Genomic DNA, 16,749 nt, shown 5'->3' with positions numbered 1-16,749 from the left:
TGTACAGAAATAGAAAAGACAGAGCTTGACAGGAACACCTGTCTACATGAGCCCTAAAAAGTCTATACTCCCTTGTTAAGAATAGGTCACATTAAGTGCCTAAAGTGTAAGTTCACCTTTACAGCAAATCTGTAATCGCCTCTCCGTACTGCTTAGCCAGTACAGACCAGAGTGATTCTAATTGGTCAGCAGCGTCGCATGGAAGACACTGACCAACCAGAATCCGCCTGGCCCGTCGTGTTAGCACTGTGAGAAGAGAAAAAATTGGTGCAATTGCACTTTCAAAGAGCACAGTCTATTTGCCTTTAATAAATCCACCTCAATGGATAATAGTATGTATAGTCTTTATCTGATACAGTCTTAAATAGTTTGAAAGAAAATGTGATTCGCTGTGGGAAAACAATTTTGTTGTAATTAGAAGGTTTACAAGTTAAAGCAGAGCTTTGTCTTGTTTTATATTGGTGTCCTTACTGTTCTGTTTTATATCTCAGATAAGGGAGCAGAATTTGCAAGATATTAAAACAGCTGGCCCTCAGTCTCAGGTCCTGAGCGGAGCTGTGGTGGATCGGAGCATGGTGCAGGTCAGTCCTCAAAAGAGTTGTCACAATTAACTGTCATCTGCTTCTCCTTTTCATTGCTCTAACCATATTCTTTAATTGACAGAAACTGTCAGTGTTCAGGGTAAGTGCAAAAAGTGTCTTCTTTACTTTGCAAACCCGCATAGTTGGTAATTGTAAACACAATTGGCTTCAGTGTGTGGTACAAGCATGGCAGTGACAGATGCTTCTGATGCCATTGCTGATAGCCATGCATGCCCGTTGCTTCCTAGTGACCTCCCCTTCTTGGTGGACCTGGATTTTTGAAGTTTAGTCTCCCTTGGTATTGGGGGCATAAATAGCCACCTCATGTGTGAGGAAATATACATTTGTTAAACATTTTTGCAACTTACAGTCCACCCTCAACTGGTATTCTAGGGGAAAATATCTGCCCCCTTATATTTCCTGGGGATTCCAGTGGTTTGATCTCTCTCCTGAGTTCATTGGGAAGAAAAAAACTTAAATGGATCAGGAGATCTCCTGGTAATGCTGATGATAGATGGGTAATCCTAGAACTCAGAAGCAAATATCTTTGCATTGGATCCCCCAATAAGTATAAGAAATTGGTGCTTGATTCAATCCACTGGCATCTAGTTTGATGCTCATGATTAGGTGCTCAGATTTGCCTGGTTTTGTCTGTATTTTGTGATGGAACAGATGTCTCCAAAAAGCTCCGTCACCTTGGCTGAAATGGGAGCATTACACGGATTTGCATCACACCGCTATTACTAATATGTTCTGTGTATTGCGCTATTGGTTTACTATTCAGACAACAATGGCAAATAAACATTTTTGTGTATCTACTTCCATCTTCAAAGTGATTGTACCTAAACTACATCTTTCATCATGACATTATATTACATATACATAATGTATGCAAATTACTTTTACAGCTTTTTCAGAGCTTGACAGGAGATGTATTGACTACTAATGATGATAATGTATGATCATGGCTTTCCTTGAGCTCCATCAACGTTTAGTCCCTGCGGGTATTCTGCTTTTCTGTGTGTTACAGAATTCTGAAAATCCCAGATTTGTTTAGGAATAGTTCCTTCTGTGAGGGCCTCACATATATCCTGTAGTCTTGGGTGCAATCCTGTCTTTCACATTTTTAACCACTCATGTCATTTCAGTCTTCTTACCTGTATCTGTTCCATTTCTGTTGCCGCTTTTTACACGCATGTCCTGCCTTCCATTCCCTTTAAGCTGCATGGTTGTCTCCCGTCCTTGATGTATTTCACAGTGTTTGTGAGGTCTGGTTTGCTGTGTTTACTCAATTTGCTGTTGCAGGATGCACCTCTATCAGACTGTTCCGAAACTCTTGATGGGTTCGATCTGTCAGAGCAGGCTTTTAGTCCAGCTAAAATCCACTCAGTTAGAAAGGTATATACTGCCATTCTTCTGAAAATTTGAGAAATTTAATGTCTTACGCCTACAAATTAGGATTTATACTTTGTAGCCGACAGATTCCGAATTATGGGTTTACCAGCTATATGTGGTGCCAATTTTTGGTTCTTGCGCTGGACACGTTAAAGGACAGATACTGTAGATCGTCGTGTTAAATTCATATGCCTCCATTTACATGGCACTCTTGGGTTTAATAATTTGTAAAATCCACAATCGCTTGGTTCTGGACTTCTAGGTTTTATATTGCATCATTTTTTTTTTTTTTGATTAAATGTGTTCGGTAACTATTTATTATAGAGCGTGATTGTTAACTAGGCGCATGCATGCCTAATATAATGGCCAAATATTTCTTTTATAAAATATGTATGTATAGTTCTGTGGCTGAATAGAGCTTTAGCGCCCAAAAATCTGTCTGACGTGGTTCAATAATTAGGGATGCTCTCTGGGAATAGCAGTAGCAAGCAAATACATGAACGGTTACCTTTACAAGATTGCTTCTTTTGCCTGCATATGGTAATGATGCAGTATTTTTTTTTTAATATCCTGTAAGGCTCTGTATTCAATCTCTATTGAAGTAAAACCTGGAAAATGCCTTTCATGCTTGTATATTTTCCAATTCTATTCTGTCATAGTTAACCTCGCTTATCTGTGTCAGATGACACATGTGGGTTCATGCATGTCAAGTTTTTAAGGTAAAAAGCATACAAACCCAGCTATTACTCTGGCAAAATACAGTGTGTACCTTGTTTTTCACACCTTGTGTGTCTTGTAATTAAATTAAAATAAAGAAACTCTGTTAGAAAAAATGCCAGGTTGTTCGTTCAATAGCAGCTGATTTGTAAAAGAAGGAAGCAACAGAATATGTAAAAAAGAAATCAATATACAGCGTATCAATACAGTTGATGTGGTGCTACTTCCGAGTAATGTGTAGCTTTTTAAAAGCTTCTTGATTTAAATGTTTTGCTGTTACAGGGAGAGTTGATTACCGCATCAAAAGCCATCATTGAGAAGGAGTACCAGCCTCACGTTATTGTCAGTACAGCCGGACCAAATCCTTTCAACAAACTGACAGACCGCGAGCTGGACGAATATCGGAGGGAAGTTGAGCGTAAGCAGAGGGATACAACAGGTATGTGTCTTATTACCTTTAGGGGTTATAGATGATTAAGGAGGCCTGTTACAGAAAAAAACGGGTTACCGTTTCTTACATGCAAGTTGCCTGGCAGTTGATGCTAACTGACTAAACTGAATGTTTCTGAGTTTATGTAGTGGGGCAAGTATGCAGATAAGGAGAGCTGGGGAAAAATCCAAAATCCTTCTCTGTATAATTGTATCTGATTAGTGACTCAACATATCAAAGCCAGAGTGTCAGTATGGCAGCCACCTTCAGAGAGGGAAGGTCAACCACGGCTGTCTGCTTTTTGTTCTCGCACAATGCACTTTATGGATTTTGGTTTACTCTTTCAAGTTTGAGAGAGTAGTGGATGCATGGAATAACCTTCCTGCAGAAGTGGTAGCTGCAAATACAGTGAAGGAGTTTAAGCATGCATGGGATAGGCATAAGGCTATCCTTCATATAAGATAGGGCCAGGGACTATTCATAGGATTCAGATATATTGGGCAGACTAGATGGGCCAAATGGTTCTTATCTGCCGACACATTCTATGTTTCTATGTAAGTTCCATGTTTAGAAGTGCCTGTTTTTTTTTTTTTTCCTTAGTATATTTTTCTGAGGTCTTCTGTACTGTGGACAGTCATTTATAGGAAGTCCGTTAGATCATTATTTATGCATAGGTGTGACCAAATCGGATAGATCCAGCAACTTGAAGTGGAACCAAATCCACAGATTCATTCAGTTTCCTAAAACTGTTACATTCACAAGTCATGCGTCTGGTAATTGCTGCTGGTTTCAAGGCAGCCAAAGGTTGTAAAGGATAAGGAGAGTTTAGTTCCACTTTAAGACTCCATTCACACTTGTGCAGTTTGTCATGTGACTTTGGACATCAAACCGGTGAGACTTAAAGTCGCAGTTACTTTGAAAAGGTGCCTGCACTACTTTGGTGCGACCTTTGATGCGACTTTGATCCATTGAATGTAAAGTCAGATCAAAATAGCACCAAAAGTTGCATCAAAGCGAATGTGAATGGAGCCTGTCAGTCTAGGTGAGTGTTTCTCAACCTTTTTAAAGTCAAGGCATCCCTCATTCTAACATTTTACCTTCAATAATTTTTATTAGGTTTATATACATCAACATACAGAAAAAAGCAAAAGCGACAAAACGTTCCATTACAACAAACAAACAGTAGTACCTTCAAGTTATGCACCGATATTTACCGCGCAGGCCAGGGTATCCTATAGGAGTACAGTAACAAATGCTATGTCCAAATTCCAACAAAGGGTAGCAGACCTGAGCCAGCGGCGCCAACCTCTGCCCAGATACCCCATATGGGATCAATCTGTGTCATGGACCAAGGGAAGGCATGGCCACAATCCAACAAAAGTAGTTAAATGTTATTCGTTGAACACATTACCATTCTAACATTTAACAAAACAAATAGTTTTACATAAAGCAGCAACATCCACACATGTAGGGCACCCAATGTTATAGGTGATTTATTCTTCCATAGCTAATGTATTGTACCTTTGTACACTGGTAGTGACTAGTATTCCAATATTTCTCTCAGCTAATATGACCCCAGTGCTGATGGAAATGGGCAGGGGAGGGGCAAACAAAGATACTGTGCAGGAGCGCGATGTCCTCCTTATCGACCGATGTTGTCATTGGTTGGTAGGATGCCAGCGGATAGAAGGTTGTAAAGGTGCACGATGAAAACCTGTAGCTTTGTGTAACTTAAAGGATGGCTTGATCTACCTGCTGTCTTGATTGCAATTTTTAGGCAATTTTCAGTCCTATTGCCAAGAAACCCTTAGGCACCCCAGGTCTAGGTCATATGATCTGTAACTGAAACAGCTGTTAATAACGGCAAGCTTAACTAGGCAGTCTCATACGTCGGGTTCAAGCATACGTGCTGCAGTTTCTATTGTATGTGCATTTTACACACGGTTTTAGGTGCACTCATATTGACTTCTAATTGACCATGCGTTTTCTGAAAGCGCAGCAAAGATGCAGCATGCAAGACATTGATGCACTTTTCATGAAAATGCATGGTGTAATAGAAATCAATGGGAGCGCACCTAAAACCATGTGTAAAACATGCATACAACCCTCCCTCTCCCTCTCCAAGTGCTGCTGTGCAGAGAATAACAGGAGGGGGAAAAAAAGCTAATACAGGTATTGCATAAAATGGATTTATAAATATTTTTTTTATTAAGGGTACACTGCCTGAAATTCACTTTTTTGATTAAACCTTGTAGTTTATAAACTGAATTCTGGTCATATATGGCACATACGTATTGTGACCTATCAGGCATTCATTGTTGCAGATTTGTAAAGTAACTAAAAGGTCAATTTTACCTCTGTTCTACAATGTGAACTTGTCGTTTACTTGCGTGTTCTCTAGAAACCTGTCAAGGTGAGTTGCCCCCTTGTGTGGCAGTGCAGAGCCTTCATGGGGACTCCAGTGATTCTAAACTAGAGGAAAGTCAGAATGCAAACATCATAAGAGTGAAGGAAACAGCAGGTGATGCTGAAGATCATGCAGCAGAAGACCAAGAAAGCAAGGATACCAAGGCTTCCCAGAAAAGTCAGCCATTGTCAGACAGGTTGCTCATCAAAGAAATGTCAGCTACAGGGTCAGAGCTGGAACCATGGCAGAAGTCATTGGATGTAGCAGAAAATCCAGACTCTCCTCACAGAGAATTCCATACTGCTGTTATCCGTGCTCTCAACATCAAACCCATCCTTTTGCAGAGTCCTTCAGGTACCTTTCCAGGAGGCCTCCTCCCTTCCTGATGATCACACTACCAAGATTCTGGTGCATGGGAAATCCGTTGGGGACTAATTAAATCTTCTCTTCAAATCTAATTCCTTACAGCTTTAAAAAACTTTTTGAATAGAAAAAGAAGGTTTGAGACCTGTGCCAAATCTTAATTGCTGTCCTCGCTATTGAGATCAGCCCTCACTATCTTTCTGATCATTTTCACATGGATAGAAAGTGAGGTGTAGTCCAGCATATTACACATGTTGGATGCACTGAAAGAACTATGGAGTGGTGAAATTTCCTCTTTTTTCCTGTTTTTTGTCTTTTTGGACTGGGCATGATGGCAGCAATTAAAACATGACAGGCTCTAACCCTGGTCTTCTCGCTCTACTCTAATGCTAAAATAAGTTTGACTGGAGTTGCACTTTTAAGAGCTGAGGTGAATACTTTTTCTGTAACTACTATGTTGATTTTCCTCTGTAACTTGACCTTCTAAATTATGAAAGAAAAAGCTCATGGAGTGTTCTCAATTGCAATCTCCAACCAGATATTGATTGTGGGTCTGCTTCCCTTCTGATTATCACAGGGTGTTCTGCAAGAATCCATTAAGTCTTCTGATTCTAGGTGGTGGCTAATTATTCCAAGCAAGCAATTAGTACTCATAGCTGCAGTGCAAACATTAAACAACTCACGTTTCTGGTTTTTCACTGAAAACAATATGATTGAGCAGATTAAGGAGAACTTCCTCTCTTCCTTTTATGGAGGAAGCTAAACCTCATATCACCCTAAGGACGTTTTTTCTTTATTGGTTTTGTAACAAAACCTCAATGAGACTGAGGTGGCATTGCACTTGTTGCCAAATGGGGTTTTACAGCACTAAATAGTTTGTTTGGAAAGCACCTATTGAATATCTTTTTGCTTGCTTTACTGTGCTAATTACTTGTGTTTACTGAATTGGTTATAAATACCTCCCAGATTGTTCCCATTTCCTCAGATATGTAAGACCTATACCTGATGAACTTGTTTGTCCTTCCTCTCCAGATCAACCAGAGGAGTTGGCAGAACACAAGGACATACTCCCAGACACCTCCTTAGTTCGCACTCCTCCCAGCACACCAATCAAACAAGAAGAAGGTATGTTTTGCTTTACTCTGGTATCAGACTATATACATTATGTTGTATAGTGTTTTTTTTTTTTTTTTCTAAAAAGCAATTTTAAATGTGGTATATTTATCCATGTCCTTATAAACAAATTTAAATGATCACTTTGGCAATCGAGCCATAGATACACAGTAGTTGCTTGTTAGTTTTCTATGCACTGAATAGATTGTATAGGCTTTGTCCACCAATAGGGCCTGTGTCAACTGGCTTTGGGGGGGGGGGGGGTTGTCTCAATTGGCATCAGTTTAAGATGCTTCTGAAATCATTTAGAATTCATCGACAGGTACATTTGACCCCCATCTGACCTGCTTTAAGCAGGTTTTGCATTGCCATTGACTTTTATGGGAATGCAAAACACACTTGAAGCTAACCAGAGCCCATTGACACAGGCCTATATGGTGCCGAATGTAAAACCCATTCTTGTCCTGCCCACTTTCCCCCTCGAACACACATCTGTTCCCTCTCCTTGCACAGCCCTAATACACACACACACACTTATTTATTTCACTATACACACATTGCATTTTGCAAAATGAATGGACACACATTATACATATACATTCTGGTTTTTAATGTATTTAATATACCACTTCATAAACCTTCTCCCCCCAAAGTGTACCCAAGGGCTCCTTCACACCTACAGTACTTTCTACTTCCTCTCTGAACAGCAATCCACGGTGGATCTGGTTTCACAGGGCAGTAGAGCAGCTGCTGCCAGGCTTTTAGGAGACCGTACTGCCACCTTCTGAATGCCCTTTTTTCTTCATACATAGTTTGCAGTTTAAGTGATACCCTTTCTTTGCTCCTCATGTATAAATATCAGGGTTTCAGAACAATTTTTCAGAAATGTATAAAGCCTGACAAAGGAATCATAAGTTATCATAAAAGCTTGTATGTTTAAAAGAGAAGTATGGCCAAAGCTTTTTTGGCCATACTTCTGTTGGTGGGTCACAAGAGTTGTACTCTACTTTTTTGTTTTCCTGTGACTCTGTCAGCTGATTGCAGGCATTAGCTCATTATTGGTGGACAGGGCTGAGCTGCTCCAGGCTCTGGAAGGATTTTGACAGTTTGCCAGGATCCATCCAGCTGCCTGGTTGACTGACAGCTTGCTCCATCTCTCAGCACGTAGCTCAAAACTGGTGGCAGAGCTGGAGACCACTTCGCCCACCCCCTCTTCAGCCTTGCACTCCATTGAGCACTGGTAAAGCAGAGCCAATGAATGACACTCACTGCTCTCCACTTCGAGCTGAGCGATCAGCGGTCATATGATTGTTCAGTTCTTGGCCTTAGAGCAGACGTGGGACAGCTGCACCCTCATACTGACACTGCAGTTTAAGGCCTCATGCACACAGGACATTTTTTGCAGCTGCTTCTAGGGGTGTCAGACTTTTTTTTTTTTTTTTTTTTCTTGCCTCTAAACTCCCGTGCAAGTTGGCCTTTGGCCTCTTTTACACTTGTGTGACAAGTCATACCCCATGATTTCCAATGATTACTGTTCATATCTGTGTGACTTCAAAGTAGTCCCTGCACTAATTTGGTCCAACTTTAATGCAACTTGAGGTCCATAGACCTCAAAATTACACAGGCATTGTTTCAAGTTGAGTCAAAGTCTCATTAGTCGCACAGCAAAGTCTTGCAACTTTCAGGTCGCACAAGTGTGACCATGCACTCATCGACTTTTAGCAGCGTTTAGTGCCAGGGGCTTTCGGAGGCAGCAGTTAAAAAAAAAAAAACAATGTGCATCCCGGAGCAGCGGCAGAAAAAACACCTAAAGCGAGGTGTATTTAGCTCTTGAGCATTTATTAATTTAATTGGCCAGGGTAAATTATTGTTCTGGCCAATTAAATTAACGCCCAAGCTTTTTGATCCCTGTAAACATGACTTGGCGTGTTACGCAATTACAAGCGTCAGGAGTGTTTTCTGCCAAAACTTGCTGCCAGGAATGACTTTTAGGAGAGTTTTCAAAATGTCCTGTGTGCATGAAGCCTAAAGGTGAGTATGGATGTGTTTTTTTTTTTTTTTTTTTCATAACCCCATATTTCTCCTTTACTAACTTAAAGAGGAGATCTAGGCTCCATTAGAAAAAAATTAGGTCAGCAGCTACAAATACTGTCCACTTACCTGTCCAGGGATCCAGCGCAATCTTCACCTGAACCGATTCTTCAATCGGCACCAGGTGCAGGCAACTCTAGTACGGGGAAACAGGAAGTGAAGCCTTGTGGTGTCACAGCTTGTTTCCTACTGCGCATGCACAATTCTTGCTGCGCCTTGTGAATGGTCCTTTAGTCTTCTGAGACCTGTGATGTGTCCCAGAAGACTGCGGGGGAAGGCGGGAGGGGCAAACTTTCACCTCAGATCGCCGCCGCTCCTTCCCAAAAAGTGCCAAATGTGGCGGGGGAGAGGGTGCAAACAAGCGGAGGGTGGAGCTCTGCTTTAAGTTTGGCCATAAAGGGTATCACTTAAATTCAAAATCCTCTGTGTCAGTTGATGGCTAATGCAGTACAACACTCAATACATGGGGTGAAAAGAAGCTAAAGAATTTAGGCTTCATCTATTCATATGCAGGCACACATTTTTCCCCAAGAACGGACCTGCCTGTCCTTACACAACTTGGAGCACCAGAACCCATTGCATTTCCCATCCAATGCTGACTGCTGCCCATAGATACAGAACATTTGAGCCTTCACTCTTGTATACAAAAGTGAAGAATCAGGATCCACTCCAAGGAGACAGTTCATTAAGTTGCAGACTCTGGCTGTCGGATAATAGCAAGCAATGCTTGAAATTAGGGATATTGATTGCTTTTATCAAACTGCCCCTGGAGTGGCATTGAAACCCAGTTTTGTTTTCTAGTTTTTGATAGTGTTTTTTTTTTATTATTATTTCTGCCTGTGCACCCATTACTTCCTGTCTTTCAGTGGAATGGAAGAGGCACTATATGAAGGCTGCATGTGCTCTTTAGTTCACATCATTACTGCTGATGACGAGCTAAGCAGATGTATACAAATAGAGCTTCCATTTTATATGCTTGTCATTATGCCAGTTATTATAAGATTAAATGTGGTTGGTGGACTTGTTAGCCTGCTAGTGGGGGCTCGCTATACTTGCTACATAACATAATGGCTTACAAAATAATTTCGGTTGGATACACGGGTTGATATACTAAAACTGGAGAGTGAAAAATCAGGTGCAGCTTTGCATGGTAGCCAATCCGCTTCTAATTTCACCTTGTTCAATTAAGCTTAAGCTTTTTGACTATAAAACCTGGAAGCTGATTCGTTTCTATGCAGAGCTGCAATAGATTTTGCAAGATCAAGTTTTAATCAAACACAGTGTCCTACGATTACTCAGGTATAATGCACTTCCTAAAATCTTGTTGGGATGGTATAAAATATGTGGAACAAATGACGACCTGGGCAGATTTCCTCAGGAACCAATCAGATGGCTCTTGGTTGCTGTAAGCAATTGCACAACTTGAGCAGCTGGTGTTTTTTTTTCTTTTGTACATTGGCCCCTGTGTGGCTCACACCATTTGTGTGAACTGCAGCATTGATTGTTCATTAGTAAGACATTATCAGTCTTCCACATGCTGTAAATATTGCCCAAAACGCTTTCATACGGCAACCTTGCATGATGGTTTTATTGCATGCAGTTTGCATGTTGATAACATAACCTATAATATCACGTAAAGTCTGGCTGGATATAATTTTATGACCCGCTTTCATGTGGTTTCTGATGTATTTATGTACTGTTGTATTTTGTATAAGAACATTTAAAAAAAAAAAATATATATATATATATATATATATATATATATATATATATATATATATATATATATATATATATATATATATACATATAGGTGGGTAAAAAAAACACTAAAGATAGACATGGGATATGATTAAATATACAGTATAGATTGAAAGCTATGAAATAAACTGAATAAGTCAGCCCCCGGTGTCTAGTCCAGCTGTCTCAGTATTGTCTGTGCTCCCTCTCCTACATATAATATCATATGTCTGAGTTCTCTTCATTCAGATCCACACCTCTTGCCTTTTTACCATCCCTAGAATGTTGCCAGCTATTCATTTGACTTTTAAACAGCTTCAATGAATGCATTAGACTTTTTTTTTTTCTACTTGTGCTTTTTTCTTGTGGCTGCCAAACAGGAGATGGATATGCTAAAGAGTACCTGTTACCATAGTAAGTATCATCTCATTCTTTGACCTATTTCCTTTCTTTTTTTACTTTTCCTCCAATCCTTGTGTGCTTTGCTTCATTCTATCGCGTCTTTGTTTTTAATTTGGTTACTCCTAAATAAGCCCCTTGTTTAATACTAATTGTCCTAGCCATTGCACTCAATCGTACGATTGTGAGATGCGTATTGGTTAGAAAGCAGCAAAGGTGGTAGATTACAGCCATCCAATCATTGGGGGTTAAAAAACTGAGTTCATGAACACATTAGGAAAGTATATATTTACACACAGGGTATGTGTGAAGTGAAATTTTAACTTGTATTTGTAATTCTGCTAGTTATATGCCTTGATGCCCGAGCCCAATATTGCTGACTCTCATAGATAGCCATTGAGCAGCTATCGAACAATCCGGAGGATAATTTGCACTTATAGTAGCATTATAAGTATATTGGTGTTCAGTGAGGAGTCCTGTGATACTATTAGGAACTAATGCTGTCTTCATTCTGATGATACCCTAGATGCTTTACCAGAAGGTACTGAAAATGAGAGTGCTGAACAAATCTGTTGGTAGCGATTTCTGTGTCCAGAAGCTACTGTTGCTCTTTGCTAGAGCCCTTTGTGACCAATTTAGGCTACATGGAACCTTTTAAAGCCCATTTAAAATAATTTTTTTTTATTATTTAGATGCATTTAGGCTGCCTTTTAAATTAAAGTGTATGGCAGACTGCTTTCTTTTATTTATCGTGTTAATGCTGCAGCCATTGATGAGGTTTTCTGTGCTGACGCTGGAGATCTGAACATCTGGTCCTCGTGCAAAGCACCATTCTCAGACACCCTTCATGCAGTGCTCCAAACAACAATGTTTTTGGGGGGAGCCTGAGTGCTATTGATTTTGGAGCACTGCACAAAGGGGGAATAAGATGGGTCCAGTTCTTCAACTTTCTTCTGTTACAGGAGGCATTAGTAAAGACTGCAGCACTAACCCCTTGATAAAAAGATTAACTAACCTCTTGATAAAAAGATTAAACTAAATTAAGAAAAACAAAACCTTCCACTTTCATTACTTTTTAAAAGATCTCTAAACCTAAGAACAAAACTTTAATATATTGCAGCTTACCAGTCTATAGATGTAGTAGCTGCATTCCTATTTATTTTTCAGGCTCAACAGCAGACCGCTGTTATCTCTTCACGGGGAGCGATCGCATATATAGGCGGCGACTGGTTGGCAAGTGGTTAAGTTGATTTAGTAAAACTGGTGAGTGCAAAATGTGGTGCAACTGTGCATGTTAGCCAATCGGCTTCTAAATTCAGCTTGTTCAATTAAGCTTTGACAAAACCTGGTAACTGATTGGTTTCTATGCTGAGCTGCACCAGATTTTGCACTCTTCCATTTTAGTAAATCAACCCTTATGTCTTCTATCAACTAAAAATACAGCTGCACCATCTAAGGATTGGTATGCTGCAGTATATACGCTTTTGGTTTCGAGTTTAAATATCACATATGTGCGAATTTGCAATTCGCATAACCTATGAGTGTGACTGACTCTTAATGGAGCCAGTTCACACAGGTCCAGTGGGGCCGCGGTCCGCATTCCTAAAGGGTCCTGTGCGTGTTTGGGTCTGGTTCAGGTGCGAATTCAGGCAAAAATTCAACCTGTGCTGGCAACCACAGCCACACATGTGAACCCAGGCCAAGGCAGCCTGATTGCATCAGTGTTATAAGAAAGGTGGGTTTAATCGGTCTTTACAAATTCCATGTAATGACAAATAAGTCTGTCTTTGTTAAGAGAAAGCTGTCACTTTATACAGATCATGCATCTGGAGAAGAGCAAGAATCATCTAACCAAGGTAGTGTCTGTGGAACAAGACTTGAGGGACAGGCCTAATCTGAAAATAAAGCCAGGGTGCCGCCCTGGGCTAACCGTCTGACCATTCCAGAACATTGTAGTTTTCAGTTTTTCAGATGGGGCTGCAACTTTATATCCAAGGAACACTGAAACTCTGACAGAAGGCCCCATATGCATAATGAATAAATTCACGCAAGTCTTATTAAAGGAGACTAAATTACTTTTGGGCAATTTTTTTTTTTTTTTTTTTTTTTTTTACATGGCACTGATTGGGTGTACTGCAAAAATGTCAGCATCCATTTCCAACCACTTTCTGAAAATGCTAGCTTCAGAAGGATCAACACAATAGTCAGGCTACAGATATTTTAGGAAAGATCCGCAATTGGACCTCATGTATTTCTCTTGCACAGATTCCCTTCATAGTCGCCCAGCCCCTCAGCTGGCTTGGAACACTTACTGGTGGACTGAATGGTTTTACCTAGTTCTAGCCATTGGCTTTGTGGGTGGGAAATTCACCTAGAGACCTTCTGTGTAAGACTGGTAGGTACACAGAGGTAATTTTTCCTTTTTTTCAGGGAGTCCCCCTAGTTAAACTTGGTACAGTAGGACCAAACTCCAATAACGGAAGGTGTTGTATAGAAGTGCCTTCATTGCATGACAATAGTGAGGGTCCAGTTCTTAATGTATCATATGGATTGTGCTTCTATGCCATACAATTATTCACACCTTGTGTGTGTTCATTTTATTCTCACGTTTAGACTATAGACACTGGAAGAAGCAATGTTGTGCTCTTACCACACTGATCTGGTTTCTTGTGGGTCAGTGTTTAGAAAGTATTTTAGCCTAGTGACTTATATGCTGCATTCTAAAGAATTTGTAATTGACCGGTAAAAAAATGAGTGAGTGACAGGTGCTTAGGCTACTATTTCTCAGCCATCCCGCAGTAGTAAGCCTTTGGGTAGAGCTGAAAGAACTGTCAAAGTAGTATTGGTCTGGCTCACATGATTCTGCTGCTGTGTAGCCATTCCACACAGTGTAGTTTGGTTCATTAGGGAACCCCTACCCATATACCCATCCAAAATCTGTTCTCTGGCCTCAACCACATAGAGCCTTCATCTTGGATAATGTTGCGTCTCACAGCCAGAAATTTTGAAAAAAAAAAAAAAAAAAAAAGTTTACATAACTTTAAATGATGCCAATTTATCGATGTGTATTCTTTCTGGGTATTCCTTTTGCCAGAAAATAATTTCTCTTTAATTGTGCCTGTGCCCAGACTATAGACAATAAAGCTTACAAATTCTTAACACGCAGTAAAATATTTAAAGCAAGTCATCCCTGACCTCTAGCTGATAGTACTCCGAAGTACTTCATCCTCAAAGATCACAACGAAGACCTTATTCACACAGACAAATTGGCTGTGATGCGGCAAGTATCTTGCGGAAAACTGTGATTGGGAGCCCAGATGGTTGAAGTCAACAGCCACGCCCAGGAAGCCTGTACAATGTAATGACAACCTAACAATGGCTAAATCTGCCCTCTGTTTGGAAATAATCCTACCAGGAGGGACAGGAGTGTTTAGGGACAGATGATTGCCACTGGACGCTAACTGCTTGCAGAGGCGCACAGTCAGAGCTCCCAGCTGTGGAGGTAGTTGGCCTACTGTATGGATTTAATAGCATGTTGCATGTGTAAGGCCCTGCAGAGGATGCTGGTCCCACTTTTTAGGAAAACAAGTGGTGAAGAACTTGAAATTTAAAAGAAAATCAGATTACAGTAAATGTGAGTTTCTTTACAAATAATTCAAGTTAAATGAGTGGCTGTAAATGCAAAACGGTTCAGTGCACCAGGACTCCTTCGCACCTTTATGGTCTCTTATCCCATTCAGAATTAATATCACTGCCACACAGTATTGCATGTTTTCTTTGCATTGTGTTAAAATGTGTTTTAATGCATGCAAACGCAAAGCAAACCTTTAAATACCAGGCTGTACCAGGTTGACCGACACTAGTCTGTTTTCGGTCCATTTCCAGCAGCTTCTGAGCACCTGCTGTTTGTTTACATTACAGGGCTTGCTGGCTGCCAAGATTCCATTGCACATTAAAGTGGTTGTAACCCTCTGAAATGAAAAATGAACAAAGCAGATCATGCTAGTGTGTACTTGCCTCAATCCAAAGCATTTAGTGTGATTTCTGTCCGCTGTCTTTTGCTATCTGCATGAGTAACGTCTGACCGCTTATGCTAACTTCAAGGGATCCAGGGGAGTGGGTTTCCAGAACACGGGCTGTTGATTCACAGCCTCAGCTATGCATGTTGGCCAATGAGTCTGTGTAGAGGGGGGTCTGTCCATTTTTCTCCACTCAGATCTCGGATTACACTTAGCTCCCAGCTCTATGCTGTGTAATATGATATCAGATCCTAGCCTTCTGACCATTACAAATGCAATGTAAACTGTACACATTGAACGCCTCTGGAGAACAGCGGGCTACATATAAACAGGTAAAACTTTTGTGAAAGATTTGTTCCATCTCTGTGTATCATGTGAAGCTTGTCACTTCACTGGGTATATATGTACAGGTTTACAACCACTTTAAAGTAAATCCTATTTTAGTGCTTCTGTTGCGCACATTATAGATTAATTTCTCTTTCATTCATTGACGGACACAGCTCTCCAGTATTCTGAACCATTGGGTTATATTACCCTCTATAGGAGTAGGAGACTAGGCAGAAAAAAGACTTGGCTATGGCTATTTGCAGTCCCCCCCCCCCCAAATCTAAATCTCTGCTATAGTTCTTTATTTTTTCTCTGCCTCGTCAGGAGTAAGGACCTAGTTCCTCTGGTCCTGGCAATTTTTTTCTTTTTAATGTAGCAGGTTTTCCAGGCATGTGGCCTGATGTGGGTCTGCCAGTGTTACCGGTTACCTCTCCAGCCATTGTGAGCTGCGACCCTGGGTGTGAGAAATGAGACATGGACGACTCCGGCATCTTGTAGAAAAGGGGATGGGAGAAGGGAATGAGTAAGGATACTACTTTAGGCTCAACTAATTACACTTGGGACTTAATCCAAAAAAATGCCCCTTGGCACTTCCTTGACGCCAGCCAACGCTCACTAACACTGAGAACACACTGTAGCTTGATAGAAGTGCTGGATCCTGAACAATTAGTCCAGAAGACCCAAGACTATAAATTGTAGAATTACTGGCACTGCAAAGTCACTGAACACTCCCCTCCTGCCTTGCACTGGCTTGAGGTAGTACTCTGTAGATTTCTGTAAAGCTGCAACTCTCAACTGTCACACTCTGTCCAATTCAGGGCCCATAAGCAGGTGCCCCCTTTAACTTTGAACTCTTCGGGGGTTCACTGACTATGCACCCCCTCTGTAACTTCAGGGTCCTTTACCCAGGTACCCCCTTTCAGCTAGCTGGCACTGGATCCCAGAGCCTCTTCCGGAGTGGTCCCCTCTGACTCTGGAAGACCCCCAGGGGCAATCTGCAGTACTCAAGACCTGTGTAGGCTTTCCTGGGACTGGACCCCTCTCTCGCTCCGCAGGCTCTTGACACACGGGATCCCCTCAGCTCAGCTCAACACTCTCTGGATCCTCAGGCGACACCCCGAGACATCCACCCCCTCAGACAGGAAAGACAGCTCCACTCTCCCTCCT

The 16,749-nt window shown here is 41.0% G+C and overlaps 1 protein-coding gene across 10 annotated transcripts in view; it reads left to right on the top strand.

Annotated features, from left to right (window-relative positions):
* Positions 1 to 16,749, top strand: part of ADD1 (adducin 1) — a gene marked incomplete at its 3' end in the record, with an annotated part of 148,223 nt that overhangs the window by 123,289 nt on the left and 8,185 nt on the right. For 2 of the 10 annotated variants that reach the window (XM_082259471.1, XM_082259473.1), the window contains exons 12-17: positions 492 to 581; positions 664 to 681; positions 1,887 to 1,979; positions 2,976 to 3,132; positions 5,525 to 5,884; positions 6,926 to 7,018. In XM_082259471.1, the coding sequence (XP_082115597.1) occupies positions 492 to 581; positions 664 to 681; positions 1,887 to 1,979; positions 2,976 to 3,132; positions 5,525 to 5,884; positions 6,926 to 7,018 (811 nt within the window). Of the gene's footprint in view, positions 1 to 491; positions 582 to 663; positions 682 to 1,886; positions 1,980 to 2,975; positions 3,133 to 5,524; positions 5,885 to 6,925; positions 7,019 to 11,217; positions 11,253 to 16,749 lie in introns of those variants that run through there. The other 8 variants (XM_082259475.1, XM_082259476.1, XM_082259478.1 and 5 more) reach the window with 7 other exon arrangements.

The sequence above is a fragment of the Pelophylax lessonae genome (assembly GCF_965119305.1).
Source record: "Pelophylax lessonae genome assembly, chromosome: 1".
In the NCBI taxonomy this organism is placed as follows: Eukaryota; Metazoa; Chordata; class Amphibia; order Anura; family Ranidae; genus Pelophylax; species Pelophylax lessonae.
This window is presented reverse-complemented; position numbering and strand designations above follow the sequence as displayed.